General features: G+C 32.4%; 1 protein-coding gene across 1 annotated transcript; it reads right to left on the reverse strand.

Moving 5' to 3' along the window:
• Window positions 1-199: 199 nt before the first annotated feature.
• Window positions 200-16,014, reverse strand: LOC128169924 (fibropellin-3-like; the record flags this gene model as incomplete). Its single annotated transcript, XM_052835950.1, has 10 exons — window positions 15,700-16,014; window positions 12,338-12,437; window positions 11,748-11,921; window positions 10,351-10,464; window positions 9,400-9,513; window positions 7,412-7,525; window positions 4,808-4,921; window positions 3,273-3,386; window positions 1,738-1,851; window positions 200-313 (listed from the first exon to the last, which is right to left on the reverse strand). Coding segments are annotated over exons 1-10 (1,387 nt in total), but the record flags the coding sequence as incomplete, so codon positions are not given.
• Window positions 16,015-20,000: the final 3,986 nt, after the last annotated feature.

Genomic DNA, 20,000 nt, shown 5'->3' on the forward strand with positions numbered 1-20,000 from the left:
AGAGATAATGACAAACATGAGAGAGGAAGGCAGATACACAGAAATAACAATGAAAGAGTTGATAAATATCAACTTAAATTAAGAGAGTCGGAAAGAAACACAGAAGCAGAGGAGCAAGGCATACCTATTTATATTGATAGGGGGAAAAGAGAAATATACATTAATATTGATAGAGGGGGGAAGAATTATATACATTTACCTTCATTACAGAGTGCCCCTGTGAATCCACCTGCGCATGTACACGTGAAAGATCCATCGCTGTTGCTGCATGTTCCTCCGTTTTGACATGGATTGTCAAGACATTCATTGATATCTAAAAGTTATTATGAATTTAAGCTGTTATCTCAGCCATAATATAAACTAGAAAAAAAAAATATAGAATACAAACAAATACAAGAAAGCAACATCAACTAAGACATTAAAATGCATGTAATAGTCCTCGTATTTAAAGCTGACATGAATTCATAAATATGCATTATTTCTCTTTTATCTCCAACTACCGCCCATATTAGTTGTGGCTCATCAATACACACCCCCTATATACATGTATCTGCATTCAGGCATTTCATACACCCGAACCTTGGACGAAAAGACGTGTAGAAAAACGTGTTGAACAAAAATAATATGACAACAAGTAAACTGGCAAGGTATATCTAAGCGAACAACGAAGTAGACAGACTGAAACCAAGGCACAGATACTTAAAAAATCCTCGATAATTGTAGACCGCTTCTTGTGTTGTTACTGTTTATACATTGCATATGCGCAAACCACACACTTTGGCAGATCGAGCAATGTCAATAACAGGATGGACTTTACAAACTGACCTTTTGTAGAAACCGACGGAACGATGTTACGTGTTACTTTTATGGATTTACTATTATTTAGCTACTGAGTTGGATGTAGTTCGGCCAGTGTTTTCAAAAAGACACAGACGTTATACACTCTCTATGAACGACACACGTATTCGATATGCATTCGATGTAAGGGAGCGCAATCTGTGCAAAATAATAATGATACCTTGAATATTCTTGTAAAGAATAAAAAAAACTTGTATTTTTGTGATTCCTGTTTCCTTTTTTCTTTATCACAAACATTTAACTGCAATGTGTAGTTTATGCATCAACAAGTCCGTGCAACCCACATGCCTCGATCGGAAAGCAACCGACGATAACTTTCTCAACTACTGTAGATACCCCAGTGGCAGTAGAGGAGCGATCGAAACTAATATGGCGACCAAATGCTTTATGCATTCATGTAAGCTTTAACATATAACAAGAATCAAAGGAGAATTTGGTTTTAAGTTGGATTTCAAAAATTATCCTTATTTTAACGGAAGGAACATTTTAATATTTGCAGCCTCCACAACTATAAACATGCTTATTTTATATTTGATTTAAAAACCATGTATTGATATAATAATGAAAATATATCCAACAAAAAGAAGCTACAAATAACAGTTTAATTCTTTATACAAATAGAATGGATAAAGTTGAAATAACATGTTGGTATTTAAAAGTACGAACACTGTAAAGATTAGAGAGATAATGACAAACATGAGAGAGGAAGGCAGATACACAGAAATAACAATGAAAGAGTTGATAAACATCAACTTAAATTAAGAGAGTCGGAAAGAAACACAGAAGCAGAGGAGCAAGGCATACCTATTTATATTGATAGGGGGAAAAGAGAAACATACATTAACATTGATAGAGGGGGGAAGAATTATATACATTTACCTTCATTACAGAGTGCCCCTGTGAATCCACCTGCGCATGTACACGTGAAAGATCCATCGCTGTTGCTGCATGTTCCTCCGTTTTGACATGGATTGTCAAGACATTCATTGATATCTAAAAGTTATTATGATTTTAAGCTGTTATCTCAGCCATAATATAAACTAGAAAAAAACAATATAGAATACAAACAAATACAAGAAAGCAACATCAATTAAGACATTAAAATGCATGTAATAGTCCTCGTATTTAAAGCTGACATGAATTCATAAATACGCATTATTTCTCTTTTATCTCCAACTACAGCCCATATTAGTTGTGGCTCATCAATACACACCCCCTATATACATGTATCTGCATTCAGGCATTTCATACACCCGAACCTTGGACGAAAAGACGTGTAGAAAAACGTGTTGAACAAAAATAATATGACAAGTAAACTGGCAAGGTATATCTAAGCGAACAACGAAGTAGACAGACTGAAACCAAGGCACAGATACTTAAAAAATCCTCGATAATTGTAGACCGCTTCTTGTGTTGTTACTGTTTATACATTGCATATGCGCAAACCACACACTTTGGCAGATCGAGCAATGTCAATAACAGGATGGACTTTAAAAACTGACCTTTTGTAGAAACCGACGGAACGATGTTACGTGTTACTTTTATGGATTTACTATTATTTAGCTACTGAGTTGGATGTAGTTCGGCCAGTGTTTTCAAAAAGACACAGACGTTATACACTCTCTATGAACGACACACGTATTCGATATGCATTCGATGTAAGGGAGCGCAATCTGTGCAAAATAATAATGATACCTTGAAAATTCTTGTAAAGAATAAAAAAAACTTGTATTTTTGTGATTCCTGTTTCCTTTTTTCTTTATCACAAACATTTAACTGCAATGTGTAGTTTATGCATCAACAAGTCCGTGCAACCTACATGCCTCGATCGGAAAGCAACCGACGATAACTTTCTCAACTACTGTAGATACCCCAGTGGCAGTAGAGGAGCGATCGAAACTAATATGGCGACCAAATGCTTTATGCATTCATGTTAGCTTTAACATATAACAAGAATCAAAGGAGAATTTGGTTTTAAGTTGGATTTCAAAAATTATCCTTATTTTAACGGAAGGAACATTTTAATATTTGCAGCCTCCACAACTATAAACATGCTTATTTTATATTTGATTTAAAAACCATGTATTGATATAATAATGAAAATATATCCAACAAAAAGAAGCTACAAATAACAGTTTAATTCTTTATACAAATAGAATGGATAAAGTTGAAATAACATGTTGGTATTTAAAAGTACGAACACTGTAAAGATTAGAGAGATAATGACAAACATGAGAGAGGAAGGCAGATACACAGAAATAACAATGAAAGAGTTGATAAACATCAACTTAAATTAAGAGAGTCGGAAAGAAACACAGAAGCAGAGGAGCAAGGCATACCTATTTATATTGATAGGGGGAAAAGAGAAATATACATTAACATTGATAGAGGGGGGAAGAATTATATACATTTACCTTCATTACAGAGTGCCCCTGTGAATCCACCTGCGCATGTACACGTGAAAGATCCATCGCTGTTGCTGCATGTTCCTCCGTTTTGACATGGATTGTCAAGACATTCATTGATATCTAAAAGTTATTATGATTTTAAGCTGTTATCTCAGCCATAATATAAACTAGAAAAAAACAATATAGAATACAAACAAATACAAGAAAGCAACATCAATTAAGACATTAAAATGCATGTAATAGTCCTCGTATTTAAAGCTGACATGAATTCATAAATACGCATTATTTCTCTTTTATCTCCAACTACAGCCCATATTAGTTGTGGCTCATCAATACACACCCCCTATATACATGTATCTGCATTCAGGCATTTCATACACCCGAACCTTGGACGAAAAGACGTGTAGAAAAACGTGTTGAACAAAAATAATATGACAAGTAAGCTGGCAAGGTATATCTAAGCGAACAACGAAGTAGACAGACTGAAACCAAGGCACAGATACTTAAAAAATCCTCGATAATTGTAGACCGCTTCTTGTGTTGTTACTGTTTATACATTGCATATGCGCAAACCACACACTTTGGCAGATCGAGCAATGTCAATAACAGGATGGACTTTAAAAACTGACCTTTTGTAGAAACCGACGGAACGATGTTACGTGTTACTTTTATGGATTTACTATTATTTAGCTACTGAGTTGGATGTAGTTCGGCCAGTGTTTTCAAAAAGACACAGACGTTATACACTCTCTATGAACGACACACGTATTCGATATGCATTCGATGTAAGGGAGCGCAATCTGTGCAAAATAATAATGATACCTTGAAAATTCTTGTAAAGAATAAAAAAAACTTGTATTTTTGTGATTCCTGTTTCCTTTTTTCTTTATCACAAACATTTAACTGCAATGTGTAGTTTATGCATCAACAAGTCCGTGCAACCTACATGCCTCGATCGGAAAGCAACCGACGATAACTTTCTCAACTACTGTAGATACCCCAGTGGCAGTAGAGGAGCGATCGAAACTAATATGGCGACCAAATGCTTTATGCATTTATGTAAGCTTTAACATATAACAAGAATCAAAGGAGAATTTGGTTTTAAGTTGGATTTCAAAAATTATCCTTATTTTAACGGAAGGAACATTTTAACATTTGCAGCCTCCACAACTATAAACATGCTTATTTTATATTTGATTTAAAAACCCTGTATTGATATAATAATGAAACTATATCCAACAAAAAGAAGCTGCAAATAACAGTTTAATTCTTTATACAAATAGAATGGATAAAGTTGTAATAACATGTTGGTATTTAAAAGTACGAACACTGTAAAGATTAGAGAGATAATGACAAACATGAGAGAGGAAGGCAGATACACAGAAATAACAATGAAAGAGTTGATAAACATCAACTTAAATTAAGAGAGTCGGAAAGAAACACAGAAGCAGAGGAGCAAGGCATACCTATTTATATTGATAGGGGGAAAAGAGAAATATACATTAATATTTATAGAGGGGGAAAGAAATATATACATTTACCTTCATTACAGAGTGCCCCTGTGAATCCACCTGCGCATGTACACGTGAAAGATCCATCGCTGTTGCTGCATGTTCCTCCGTTTTGACATGGATTGTCAAGACATTCATTGATATCTAAAAGTTATTATGATTTTAAGCTGTTATCTCAGCCATAATATAAACTAGAAAAAAACAATATAGAATACAAACAAATACAAGAAAGCAACATCAACTAAGACATTAAAATGCATGTAATAGTCCTCGTATTTAAAGCTGACATGAATTCATAAATACGCATTATTTCTCTTTTATCTCCAACTACAGCCCATATTAGTTGTGGCTCATCAATACACACCCCCTATATACATGTATCTGCATTCAGGCATTTCATACACCCGAACCTTGGACGAAAAGACGTGTAGAAAAACTTGTTGAACAAAAATAATATGACAACAAGTAAACTGGCAAGGTATATCTCAGCGAACAACGAAGTAGACAGACTGAAACCAAGGCACAGATACTTAAAAAATCCTAGATAATTGTAGACCGCTTCTTGTGTTGTTACTGTTTATACATTGCATATGCGCAAAGCACACACTTTGGCAGATCGAGCAATGTCAATAACAGGATGGACTTTAGAAACTGACTTTTTGTAGATACCGATGGAACGATGTTACGTGTTACTTTTATGGATTTTCTATTATTTAGCTACTGAGTTGGATGTAATTCGGCCAATGTTTTCAAAAAGACACAGACGTTATACACTCTCTATGAACGACACAGGTATTCGATATGCATTCGATGTAAGGGAACGCAATCTGTGCAAAATAATAATGATATCTTGAAAATTCTTGTAAAGAATAAAAAAACTTGTATTTTTGTGATTGCTGTTTCCTTATTTCTTTATCACAAACATTTTACTGCAATGTGTACATGTAGTTTAAGCATCAACAAGTCCGTGCAACATACATGCCTCGATCGGAAAGCAACCGACGATAACTTTCTCAACTACTGTAGATACCCCAGTGGCAGTAGAGGAGCGATCGAAACTAATATGGCGACCAAATGCTTTATGCATTCATGTTAGCTTTAACATATAACAAGAATCAAAGGAGAATTTGGTTTTAAGTTGGATTTCAAAAATTATCCTTATTTTAACGGAAGGAACATTTTAACATTTGCAGCCTCCACAACTATAAACATGCTTATTTGATATTTGATTTTAAATAAAACTGTATTAATATAATAATGAAACTATATCCAACAAAAAGAAGCTACAAACTAGACACGATCTCGTTGCGAGCAACGGGTGGGTCTTCCGTCCGATTTTTGAATAGATTAGATTAAACTTATCACTTCAAAGATAAAATCGTAGATCTAAGCGAAAAATAGTAAAAAAAAATTGAGGCAATGGGGGCTTGAACCTGGGTCACCTGGGCCTTGTCCACGACTCTATCGACTAAGCGACTCAGACTCTCGCTTCAGATCTTTGACGCTTAATTTCTCGAGAATGCCTGAATTACCTGAAAGCACCTTGTTGCGAGCAACAAGTGGGTCTTTCGTTTGATTTCGAATTGATAGGGTTCAATTAAACTGTTGACATTTGGTACGATTTACTATCATATTAACTTCCTTTTAAACTAATTTTTCAACCTACACTGCGAAATGCAGATTTCCGGAAAACGTCATTTTTAAACTTCAATATCTCTGCAATGCGTTGTCCGATTTTAAAACGGTTTTTAGTTTTGTATTCAGTACAAAAATGTCAACAAAACGCATATGCTTTCAAATTCCAAAAATTGAAATATTAGAATCACTTCCGGTGACGACCGGAAGTGACGGACGACCTGCTCATATTAAAATTTGATAAGTTTAAAACATTCTGATGGACAAAAAATTGTAGATTATTTGATTTAAAAAAAATTTAAAACTCAATTTTCCAAAAATGCCGTTTGAGCGGACTGGAAGTGACGGACGATCGTAGTTTTACCTGATCGGCCCTAGAAATTCAAATATCTATCATTCCTGAAACTTTTAATTTTCTATCTTTAATCGTTTTTGCGAAAAAGGGAGGACAGGATCACTTTTTACAAAAAAAAAACACGAATATAACGGCAGACCGGAAGTGACGTCATCAACAAAAATGTACATGATAAAAGACCTTGATATTTTGTATTATTCATGAAATTTTCATAAAAATCCATTGTAGCATATTTGAGATATTTGAGTTTTAAGAAAAATGTTAAGAAAAAAAAGAATAATAATAGTGAAAAATAGAAAAAAAGAAACCTAACAAAAACAATAGGGTCTTCTGTTGGAAACAGAAGACCCTAATAACAGTTAAATTCTTTATACAAATAGAATGGATAAAGTTGTAATAACATGTTGGTATTTAAAAGTACGAACACTGTAAAGATAAGTACTAGAGAGATAATGACAAACATGAGAGAGGAAGGCAGATACACAGAAATAACAATGAAAGAGTTGATACACATCAACTTAAATTAAGAGAGTCGGAAAGAAACACAGAAGCAGAGGAGCAAGGCATACCTATTAATATTGATAGAGGGAAAAGAAAAATATCCATTAATATTTATAGAGGGGGAAAGAATTATATACTCTTACCTTCATTACAGAGTGCCCCTGTGAATCCACCTGCGCATGTACACGTGAAAGATCCATCGCTGTTGCTGCATGTTCCTCCGTTTTGACATGGAATGTCAAGACATTCATTGATATCTAAAAGTTATTATGATTTTAAGCTGTTATCTCAGCCATAATATAAACTAGAATAAACAATATAAAATACAAACAAATACAAGAAAGCAACATCAATTAAGACATTAAAATGCATGTAATAGTCCTCGTATTTAAAGCTGACATGAATTCATAAATACGCATTATTTCTCTTTTATCTCCGACTACCGCCATATTAGTTGTGGCTCATCGATACACACCCCCTATATACATGTATCTGCATTCAGGCATTTCATACACCCGAACCTTGAACGAAAAGACGTGTAGAAAAACGTGTTGAACATAAATAATATAACAACAAGTAAACTGGCAAGGTATATCTCAGCGAACAACGAAGTAGACAGACTGAAACCAAGGCACAGATACTTAAAAAATCCTCAATAATTGTAGACCGCTTCCTGTGTTGTTTCTGTTTAAACATTGTAAGGCCAATCACTTTTTTTTGTGGAAAAAACTAGTCAGATTTAGTGCATTTTTCACCATAGTGATTTCTCTGAGATTTCAACCCTTCTTAATATCCGCGTATTTTTCTTGATTGTTCAGCTTTTTAGACGACCCCCAGCTAATTCCCTGCAAAGGGTTTACTTTCCATACCGTGCACATGCTACAATATCACATGTCCGAAACTTACTGGTTAAAAGTCTACTATGTCCCATCCACCTTTTTTATGTAATTTAACGCCAATCTGTAACTTGCATTTCATTGTGTGAAGTCAACACAACAGTCATAGTCGCAAGTTTCGTATATTGCAAATTAATTTAACAACTATAAATATTTCTGAGGGAGAAAAGGATGGGAGAGAAAAAAAAAAGAGAGAATTAACCTTCATTACAGAGTGCCCCTGTGAACTCGAAAGATCCATTGTTGTTATAGCAAGTTCCTCGGTTGTGACATGGATTATCCAGACATTCATTAATATTTTATGAAATTTTATGACTCAAAACATTTAAACCTTCAGTTTCATAAGTCAGACATTGAAAGAAACATCGTATTAAAAAAGGAGAATGATTAATATTGTCTTACAAAGCGCGTCAAAATCATAATATAAGAAGAGTTTATAATGTTACTTTTTTTGTTTGATTATACCGGCATTTTAAACATGACCCAGATTTAATCAATACTAATAATGCTCTAATAAATATTTCGAACTAGTCTGTTAAGAAGCGGTTTGTACTTTGCATAATTCGTTAAATTTGTTGATGTATATACAGCAAAATGTGCCACATACGTTAAACATGTGTGATACGTATGTGACCTCACTTACGCTTAACGTGATTTAAGTAACACATGTGTATAACGTATGTTAATGAACATATGTGAAACGTATGTTACACGTGTGTTAGACATACGTGATACATTCCATACGTTTTACGTATGTGGATCCAACGTATGTTTTTCATATGAATTACATACGTATCACATGTAAATTGCTTTAAATTAAATTACTTGAATTTTTTTTTTATTTTTCAGTTCATTCTTGATATACTTCATCTTGCTGCTTGATTCACTTCAGTTGATTACTCAGATACTTCAGTGGATCTTTGGAAGCATTGATTTTGCTTTTCCAGCTACTTGTAAATTTAATTTTGTTAAAAGAGTATCTTCAGCTTAATATTTTGGCAAAAAAGCCCCCTTCACAACATAATAAATAAAGATAACAACCGTAGATACACATGTACATGTACAAATTTCACAAATAAATCTGTTCCATTTCCCCCCTAAAGATTTACCCTAGCGTCTTCTCAAAAAACAAGGAACATTAAAATGTACTAAACTTTGTTGACAATCTCGACAGTTTAAAACATATGTTTTCCATATTTAAAATGTAGGGCGTAACACATTTTCTAGTTCCTTACCTTCATCACAAATTATCCCGGTCCATCCGGCGTCACATGTACAGTTGAATGAGCCGGGCGTGTTTATACATGTGGTTCCATTGAGGCAAGGATCACTCTGGCATTCATCAACATCTTGAAATATTTAAATGATATTAAAATGATTACAATGACTTGATCAACTGCAAGTTTTCTTATTGGAAACGCGGACGTTTTTCTACATTCGTTGACAGGACAGCCGATGCCTAACTTTGCCGTTTAAGTATAACAAAACATACTAGAGCTGGACTATCGATTAATAGTCTTCTTTAATGATACATGTATTTCGTTACCCTAATAATATTTTGCATCTCACGTTTTAAAACTGATGGACAACAAATGATATCAATCTTAAAAACAACCACCAAAATAGAAGTAAGTCCAAACATTTAAGGCTTTGAATTCATTTTCTTCATTTGATAATCATGTTAAACATTAAATACTTCAGTATCAAAGAAAGCAAAATCTTATTTGGTGCTTTATACGTCGCCTTAAATTTGATACATACAATGTAATACAAACTGTATACAGGGAAATGTTTGGCCACGTTTTAATTTCGCTCCGTATGCGCCGTCGTTGTCAGCGGGCAAATTCAAGGCTGGACGAATTTCAATATTTGATATTATCTCGCTTTAATTACAACTGTGTCTGGGCGAATTCAAGACGGGGCGAAACCGTTTGCAAGTAAAAGGGGCGGAAATAACCCTGTATACAGTAACAGTATTACTCAATGAACATAATTTACTAATACGATATAAATAAGTTTTTAGACTTATATGGCTAATAGATGTATAGGCGAAAACACAACGATAACAAATCAAAGAGAGAAGAGGGTACATATCAAATTTATTTTAACGAGCCAGAATTATAAGCAATTGAGAGAGAGAGAGAGAGAGAGAGAGAGAGAGAGAGAGAGAGAGAGAGAGGGATTACCTTCATTACAAAGTGTCCCTCTCCAACCATGTGCACACATACAAGTGAAAGATCCATTGTTGTTATTGCATGTTCCTCCATTCTGACATGGATTGCTCAGACATTCATCAATATCTTTTAAAATTTAGAATTTGAATAAATTATGACCAGTTTTGCTTCTTTTAACTAACATAATTAAAGATGCATGGGTTTATATTCGAATTTTTATTCAACCATTGCGAATATTTTATCGTAAACATTGTATATGGAGAAACTCTAATTTCACATTTTGCTTAGAGATGTGCTTGCATTGTCACATATTAATGAAAATAAAAAAATCATACGAGGTTAAACAATATTCTCCATACAAAATCGATTAACTAAGTTAAGAAAAGTTCTTTTGCTAGCATATTATTAATGAAATGTCTGCGTATGTAAACCCGTTAGTAGTAAAATTTTCATCAGATAACAATTTTGCAACGACAAAAATTGAATATAATAACCACATTAACAGCCCTCTCCCCCTTTTTTAACAGAAAAAAAAACCTTTTTTGTATATTATCGACATTATTATGATAGTCGGTCATATTTGATACACAGTTTAAATTTTGTTAAAAAAAACCCCAAAAAACTCTGCCTTTTTTTCTTTTTCAAATCAATACATAGTAACATGTACACGTTTCATACTTTTTAAAGGAAAAAAAGTATTGATACATTAATTACAGAAGATATTCGTATTTTAAAAAGACGTAAAAGCAAGGTTCAGACATAGGCTTATCATCTTCCATCTTTATTAGAAAATATTAGGTACTTTCCATAATATGAATTGATAAAAGCCTACGACATTGGAAGAATCATTGTTAAAATTTATGTGTGCTAGATTCAAGTGCAGACCGGAGAAGGTTGTGCCTGATAATGATTTTAATGCAGACCAAGAATATACATTGCAAAAGGTACAGAAAAACAAAAATGTTAAAATATTCAATACGTGTAGATATGAATGCATTGTTGTTTTCCATGGTTTACGTATATCATTATTAAAAAGATTTGTCATTTAAAAATGTCATACATACTTTAGTGCGAATTTTTTTGCGTAGTTGTACGTGTTTTATTTCATGTTTATTGGAACATTTCAATTGTCAATCAATTTATTTACTTATACAACTGTTTGCAAACATTAGGCATAATAACACTTTCACTGCGTTGTTCTAAACTGTTGGCATTGCTGGTGCCGTGAATGTGGCTCAGTACTCGTGATATCGAAAAACAATAGTAAACCCGTTTCATTTTCCATGTTGTGTTACTGGAACCAAAAAACTTCATTCCTTGGTTTCATTTACAAGATTTAAAATACCATTTTTCATTCAAAACTAAAGATTAATAATTTATTTCTTCAATTATCCGAATAGCATATTCACCTGTACAGACAATGTTGTATTTCCACTCTCCTTTTGACTGACAGTTCAGTTGTCCTGAACCAGACTGGGAGTATCCGTCAGAACACGAGGCGTGTATCCTCCTGTGTATACCAATGGCGTCCTCACGTCGTGTTGTATTCAAGTTAATTCCTTTTTGATCAGGTATTCCACAATCTTATGAATAAAGACACACAATTAACAATGTAATCTTTCACTGAAATTAATATGATTAATACCTATGATAAGAGGCTACATTTTACTTTTACAAAAAAGACACGACAATGTTGTCAATTTTTCTAGTCTATTGTGATATTTTCTTCAACTGACAGTTTGTTTAATTAATATTTATATCTAACAATTTATACTCCTGGAAGTATTATACTATATTGTGTTAAATTAAAACATAATACTTGTCGACAAATGGTCTTTTATATATTTCGTTTAGATTATTTATTTTGTTAAAAAAATAGCTCTCTTTGACACTTGAAATTTTTCCAATATGCGTAAGGAAAACCAATTATGTACATGTAACACGTGTATATTTTTTATGGTATCTATTTGCATTAAAGAAAGGTACCGGATGATTTTACCTGACAAAACACATTCAAAAAATTTTTCCTCGGAATATCTCTTGTGTTTACATGTCTGGTTGATTTCACAGGTTGAGTTCGAACAAGCTCCAGCCAGCTCCTACCAAAGTAAAACAATAATGAACACGAGAGTTCACTGTAAATGTAACTTATTTAACCTATTCTTAAATGTTTATTGTTTATATAAATGTACAGTTTATATGTATATTTGCGTAATTATTTAAAAAATTGTATGCAACAGAGTTTTGAAGGTTTTAAAGTGGATCACTAAGATGACAAATTTTACAATATTGTTTTATTATAAACCTTTTTTTATAACATTTTCTAAGAATATTTTAAAAGCCGATTCACATATTCTATTTCATTGTCAAATTGGTTGAGACTACCATTTAAAAATCTCTTTTCCTTTTTTTTTTTTGGCTATCAAACTGTTGATTTTGGATGCCAGAGGAAATAAATATATCTGGCTTGATTTTCAGGTTCGTGTGTATTTTCGATGTCAACAAACTGTCTTGCATAAAAGCGGTTTAAGTTTCATATCACGTAGCCAATCCACGATATGTATTGACTTTTGTTAAACTGGTCGACAAAATTTATTGATTTTAGTTAAACATGCTTTACTGCGTCAATTTTTTATTTAAATCATCCAATTAATTTATGCATCAATCCTCTTGGTATCAATAAAATATAGAGACTACAAAGATGTTTTTTTCTGATCGACTGCTCTCAGTACTTTGATGATTTTACTGTTTTTTCTGCTAGCTGCGTCGACCTGCGTGGCTGCAATAAATGGCTGCAAAATCAATTCTGTTGAATGTGATGGTAGTTTTAATATTTTTGCATGCATTGTATATAATTAACGTGTCTGAATTATTACTTTCGAAGCAGCAATAAAATTGTGCTGATTTCTGTATCACGTCATTTGATTAGGTTATCGCGATTTTAGTGAATACCCACAGTGTACATCAGCTGATTAATGTGTATGTAAGCTGAGATAAGTGCATATAAGCTGCAATATGGGCGATAAAAGGGTCTGTATCTGGTTTGTAAATTCAACCTAACTACAAAGTCTTACGAGCCTCAGACGGTAGATAAACGTGTAGAATAATATGTGCATGTACTGATTATTTTGTTTGGTAAAGTAGTTAGTACGTTGACGTCATGGAACGATGTGTTCGTTGAACAACGCTTACAGCAAATTGTCACTCGCACTACAGTGACTATTTCTTTAAATCATCAGTTAAGATAATTGCAGATAAGGCAGAGCAGCCGAATCCGATTACGATATAGCCGGCGGGTTTGCACCATATTCAGTATTCTCGTTATTGGGTGATTAATTAAGAAACAAACTGCAAGTTAAAAAGTTTACCGGGATATGAACTTGGTTGGTCACGTAATCAAATCCTGTAACCCGAGGGGCCAATCAGAAGATCTGATTACGTTAATCACATGGTTTGAAAATGGTAAATCGTTCAAAATGATTAAATTACAAAATTTAATTATCATAATAATAATAATAATATAGGAAAAATATTTGCCAATGTAAATATTAGGGACTTAGCCAACAATTACTCTCCACATCGTACACATTTAAATTGGAAACTAAATAATTTATAATTCTAACTTAATGTTGACCTACATATGATAGTCAGGTAAAACGTAAAAGATTACACGGACAGCTTGTCTCCTGACTCTCAACCTCTAATCTAAATCTTAAACTCTGGCTTTGACTAACGCATCTAAAGAAAAAAAAAGAAAAAAATTGATTGGCGTGACTCTAAATATTTGAAATGTATAAATTATCCAACCAGATAATATTTCTTTAATCGCCCAGTTAAACGACTATCAATTCACCTACGTAAATCGGCTGACTGTTATGTTATTACATTAACTCTATTAGTGTCAAACACACATGTAAGATGAGCACTATTGCCTTTCAATTCTCACTTTCTAACAAATATATTTTCTTAAAGCTATATTTGATTACTTTGATCTTATTTTTCTTTGTTACAGTTGAGACAAGTTCGATAAACATTTGGTTACATTCTAACACATCACAATCAGGAGGAATTTCCAACAAGCTTAAACTGTAGAAAATAACCGCAACATCCAAAATATACATTTTACATGGTAATAACAAACTCAGAAACGTTACACTTGTCTAGAATTGTATCGTTTATTTATGTTTATAAATGATGCAAAACATGAAAAAGCAGTGTATTTATTCATCAACAATTCATTTTAAATGCTTACTTTGCTAAAACTTTACAATTAAATTTAAGAATATCAAAAAAGAACCCACTTAAAGTTAAATGAACTGTTTCCGCCACTTCCTTTTTCACTATGAGAACGGTAGACCAAAAACGCATTTTACAAAAAAAACATTTACTTTTTAGTGACGATCTCTTTTTTCATTGCAGATATAATATTTGGTTGAATCTTAATAGTATTTTTAAGCAACTCAAAACGCTAGAATTGTTGATGCAGATTTTAAAAAGAAATTAAAACTACAATCTTGATTTTAAATTCATAATAAATATAGGGAATATAGGGAGCTATCAGGAAAGAAAACCATATCACAATACGATGGTTGTTATTATGTGTACTCTTTAGGATGACGTATGTTTTAATATATGACTACCAATTGAAAACAAGTATGCCAAAAATAATATGATTTTGAAGTTGTTTTCAAAAGATACAGCGAATTTTATTTTGCATGAACTGGATTTACGGAACACCATTTCTCATTTCCACAACGTCAGGTGACGCCGAACTACTGATAGGCAATTTAAACCTGCCACTCTTTCTCAAAGTAAGCATCTGTTAGTCCACACACTTTTCATGCCATTAACCTATTTAAAAAATTCGCGTTCACATCATTTGTCAAATTTTTGTTCAATGTCTTTTGTGTCAAATCGTAGATTATGTAGGTCTGAGAATCTCTGTCCACGCAGTTTCGACTTTATTGATAAGGAAAATGACCAAAACTTATTGTGATCTCTTACATGTATTTGGTTTATTCTTACGCGGTTAAATTGTACATTTTCTTAATAAGGAAAATGCGTACAAAATGCTAAACAATTAAAAATTGACATGCTCCGTAAAACATATCTTATCAAAATAATTAATCTGTGTATTTTTTAAGGTGCATTCAAAAATAAACTAATCTTTACATATTTCTTAGGAAATACGTCACGATTAAATATAAAAAGTTTCGTTGGTATCATGCGAACCTGTCCGCGAATTTTTCTAACAACCCTCGTAGTCGTAATATTCAAATAAATCATACTTGATTCGATAGCTGTGTCAGAGACGATTTAAACAGGTTAGTTGATAGTAAATAACCATTTAAACATATTTACCTTAGGCCAGTGCCCCCTTTCACTGTATACCCATCCAGCACTGTCCATGTAGCTAGTCTCCGCTGTCTTCTTATTTTCGTAATTGATTTCACAGTAATTAGCCCCTTTGAAATAGTTGACTGATTTACACCGTGGTGTCACCATACATTCCGTCACACAGTCCAAGAAACTGACTTCTGTAAATGACTGGATCAGTTTCCTGTCCAATCTGTGTCCTCGCTGAAGTTGAGAGAAGCCCGGTTTTAGGCTGCCATAACACGGCACAAGGACGGTTATTAAAAGCCACGGACATCGGAAGATTTGGAACAACAACATTGTACTATATAAAGATATCGGTTTCCTCCCAATCTTGAACAGTGCGACTTACGCTTCAAAATAATAATAATTTGAACAACTTGAGTTTGTTTTTCATATAGAGCTTGTGATGTACATTTTTTATTTATTGATTAATATGTAACCAATAGGCACTTAAATGTTGAGGTAAATAATTAATCGGTAATCAATCACTAAGGAAAAGAAGCAATTTTGTAGTTTTTATTAATTTTAGTCAATCTACCTTTGCTAAGGTTACACTGAATCTTGAGGGACTATTATGTTCCTTTAATGTAGTATTCTGCACTTATTATCACATTTTATTTATTTTCTTTCTCGTTCTCCCCTTCTATGTCTTTACGCTATATTTCTCCTTCTTTATATATATGTTCTATAGTATGTTATTGTGACTGTGTGATTTTTATTGGGTACGAAATACTTTGCAATGTGATCAATTTTTGATATTTTTTAATACACCAAATATCTGCATAGTTCTTAGTTTTAGTTATATTCAGTACTTTTTCTATACATTAATATCATACGTGTTCATACTTAATGCACGTTTGATAAACAAGTCAAAGATTTTTCACGTCTTCTATCAATCTCACATGTATCCATGTTTACGTATGTCAAATATTTTAAAATCTGGATTAATCCTTAACTCGTATTTTTTTTACTGTTTTTTGATATGTTAATATTCATTAACACGAGCAGTGTTCCATTGAAGCAAACGTCCCGAAAAACTATACCTTTTTCTACCTTGAACAACTTGAATTGAGCATTCTTAAATAATAACGTGGACGGTATTAGCTTGTTTTCTTTAACTAGATTTTGTAATTCACAATAAGGACGATGTTTACACAGGGGTTGAGTTATTATGAAGTTCAGTGTCATGAGTAAAATTTGTTCTTAACACTAAAAGTATTTATGAAATGAAATATTATTGACAAACCATTCGATATTTTACTTTATTATGGAATTAGGCTCAAACAAAGTTGGACAAAGTTAGCAAAACAAAGGAAATTCGGACTAAAATTTTTAGATTTTGTTTTTCACTGAATATTTCTGGTAGTACTGTAATATTCAAAGAAAAGATTTTATTTGTTAGTAAACTCAATATTGCATATTTTCTGTTGGTTTTATCTCACTTTTTTTTTAGATATTCGAATGGCTCACACTACAAATATATTTAAAAAAAAGATAAAAGACACCATATTTTAAAATGTTGATCCTTGACCTCACATAAAGTTTATGCCTGCAAACCAAGGCGTTTCAGTGTAAAACTTACCAAATCATAAATAAAATATTGTTAGCTTTATTAACCTAAGTACATATATCGTAAAGGTTTTATGAATGACCCTCATGATAGCCCTAACAAAATGCAGTAATTCAAATCAAGCTGTTTTAAAAAAAGTTTTTTAAATGTAACGGTGGTCTGTTATTTTCCACTTTAATTTTCCCGGATTATCACGAGATGCTAGTTCATGCTCAATTAAGAACAGCAGCAACAACATCATTCTAATGAACTCCTTAACAGAGTCAGAAAATACAAAAATCGCAAAAATGGGTGAAATCAAAGAGTCACGATTAAAAATGAACCCCCGTTTTGTGTAATTAATAAACATGTTATCTTTACTCTCGGTTAAGAAGAAAACAATATCACCTAGAAGTTTTTTTTAGCTAATCTGAGCTGAAAGCTCCAGTGAATTTTTCTGATCACTTTTTTCCGCCGTCCGTCGGTCTGTCCGTTTTTTTTTTTTTTGGTTTTTTTTTTTTTGGTTTTTTTTTTCTTTTACATTTTTTACTTTTTCTACAGTCACTGAACCGATTTCAACCAAATTTAGCACAAATCATTCTTAGGTAAATTGAATCCAAGTTGTTAAAACTAAGTCAACTTTTCTTTTAAATGCTTTCCAGCTTTTAACATATCTTTTTAAGAAGGTAAGAATCAACAACCTTTTGAGAATTTTATTCATTTATTTCTGTATGCAGAAAACTACCTTTTAAATTTAATTCAGATTTTTTTCATGAAAGTCATCTGTATCCAGAAAAATGACCAAATGTCTATATTATTTGAAGCAGACTACGACCAAAGCAAAACCGAGATCAGCTTTTCGGTTCTGCGTTGGTGATACACGCAAGTCTTGTCTATTCGGTGCTGTAAAAGTCCGTGTAAATCAATCAAAAATGAATAAAAATAAGTGCATGGGGTTGCATTGAGTGAAGTTTTCTGAATTTTACGTAAACAAATGTTATTTGTGTAAAATATTCATTTCATAATGCATCATTCCCGGAAAAATAAATAAATAAAAATTGGTGCAGAGGATTGCAATGAAATATTATCACTGGATTTTTAAGTTAATATTGTTGCATAAATTATTTATTTCATGACGTATTATTCCAAGTATGAAATAAACACACAGTAAACAAATCTAAATAAATTATAAATTCTTCTGGGGACTGCATTAAGAGAATTCTCTGAATGATACTTGAACAAATATCATTGTGTAAAATATTCATTTTTATTGCACCATTTCCAGTATAAAATAAATATACAGTAAATCAATCTAATCAGATATTCAGGGGAGTGCAATTAGAGAATTCGCTGGATTAAAGTAAAATACTGTGTTCTCTGTATAAAAATCGTAAATCAATCGACAAAAAAAAACACCATATCGTGCCAATGACTGTAAATAAAGAAATATCGAAAGTTTAAAACCAATTGATATGCTCCCTTTTTGTAAAATATTACCACCTATAATTAAAAGAATTCTTTAGGTTAATATTTTGGATTTCTTTTTTTTTTTTAATTTGATGGTTCCTTATATAATGAATAAAGGTAGAAAAATTATTAATAGCTTCGCGGTTTATAATGCGTAAACTGCCCAACCCAGTTTACTGATTCATACTACAGTAAAACACGCTTATAACGAAGTCCCAGGGACGGCCAATTTAACTTCGTTATAAGCGTAATTCGTTATATTCGTCAAGTTTACATCATGAAATAGAGACTTGGGGAATGAAGTTCACTTCGCTGTAAGCGTCAATTCATTATAAGCGTGTTCGCTATAACCGTGTTTTACTGTAGTATAAAAGAATTTTACAAATGTAAGTTATACGTAATTGAAATTTTTCAATTATGGAAGGTATATCGTTATTAGAACCATTTCATGGTGTTGAATTGTACTTTTTTTTTTATAGTTTTTTTAGCTCTAAACTTTATCATTATTTGTTAATGCAATTATTTACGAAAACGGTTATGAAAATGTTTACATATAATAATAGTAAAGGTTAACATCATTGAAACTTTACTTACTTGATTCTGGTTGTAATGCGCTTTCCAACTAGCTAACAAAGTTATTTTATATCGTATAAATATAACCTGAAACAAAATGATGCCTTCTTCGTAATCACAGTTTTCTACTAAATTATTCAATGAATTTGTGATCCCCTTTAAGGAATTGTTATAGGGGGTAAAAATGAAAAAAAGGTCAATAATTACCTTTAGTCTGTTTATTGTGTTGTATTTTCAAATTCGTACAAATAATTTAAGTTCAATTTAGAGAACAATGTTGTATATCTCATGAAATAATTAACCTATACTAGTATATTTTGTGTTTCACTAGGTTTTACATTGTACATATTACTAGTAAATGCATGCAATAATTTGTGATTTGAAGATTTAGGGGTTTTTTTTGGCTTTAAATATCTATAATATAAAATCTTCTCCAGAGAAAAGGAAGTCAATGTAATTAATACAAGAGGCCCATGAGGCCACATCGCTCACCTGAGCAACAATGGGCGTTCAAAAGATAGTGTGCCGTATGGTCCCTCGGTAGAATAACAAAAAATAAATATTGTAAAGTATTCGAATTTTACACTTATTTTTGCATACACGTAATCTTTGACATTGTACCTTCATGAAATATTATTTTTTACCAGAAAAAGAAAATCCTACGCAAGATATAGAACTAAACATTTGGTAGGAG

The sequence above is a fragment of the Crassostrea angulata genome, unplaced genomic scaffold (genome assembly GCF_025612915.1).
Source record: "Crassostrea angulata isolate pt1a10 unplaced genomic scaffold, ASM2561291v2 HiC_scaffold_258, whole genome shotgun sequence".
Taxonomy (NCBI): Eukaryota; Metazoa; Mollusca; class Bivalvia; order Ostreida; family Ostreidae; genus Magallana; species Magallana angulata.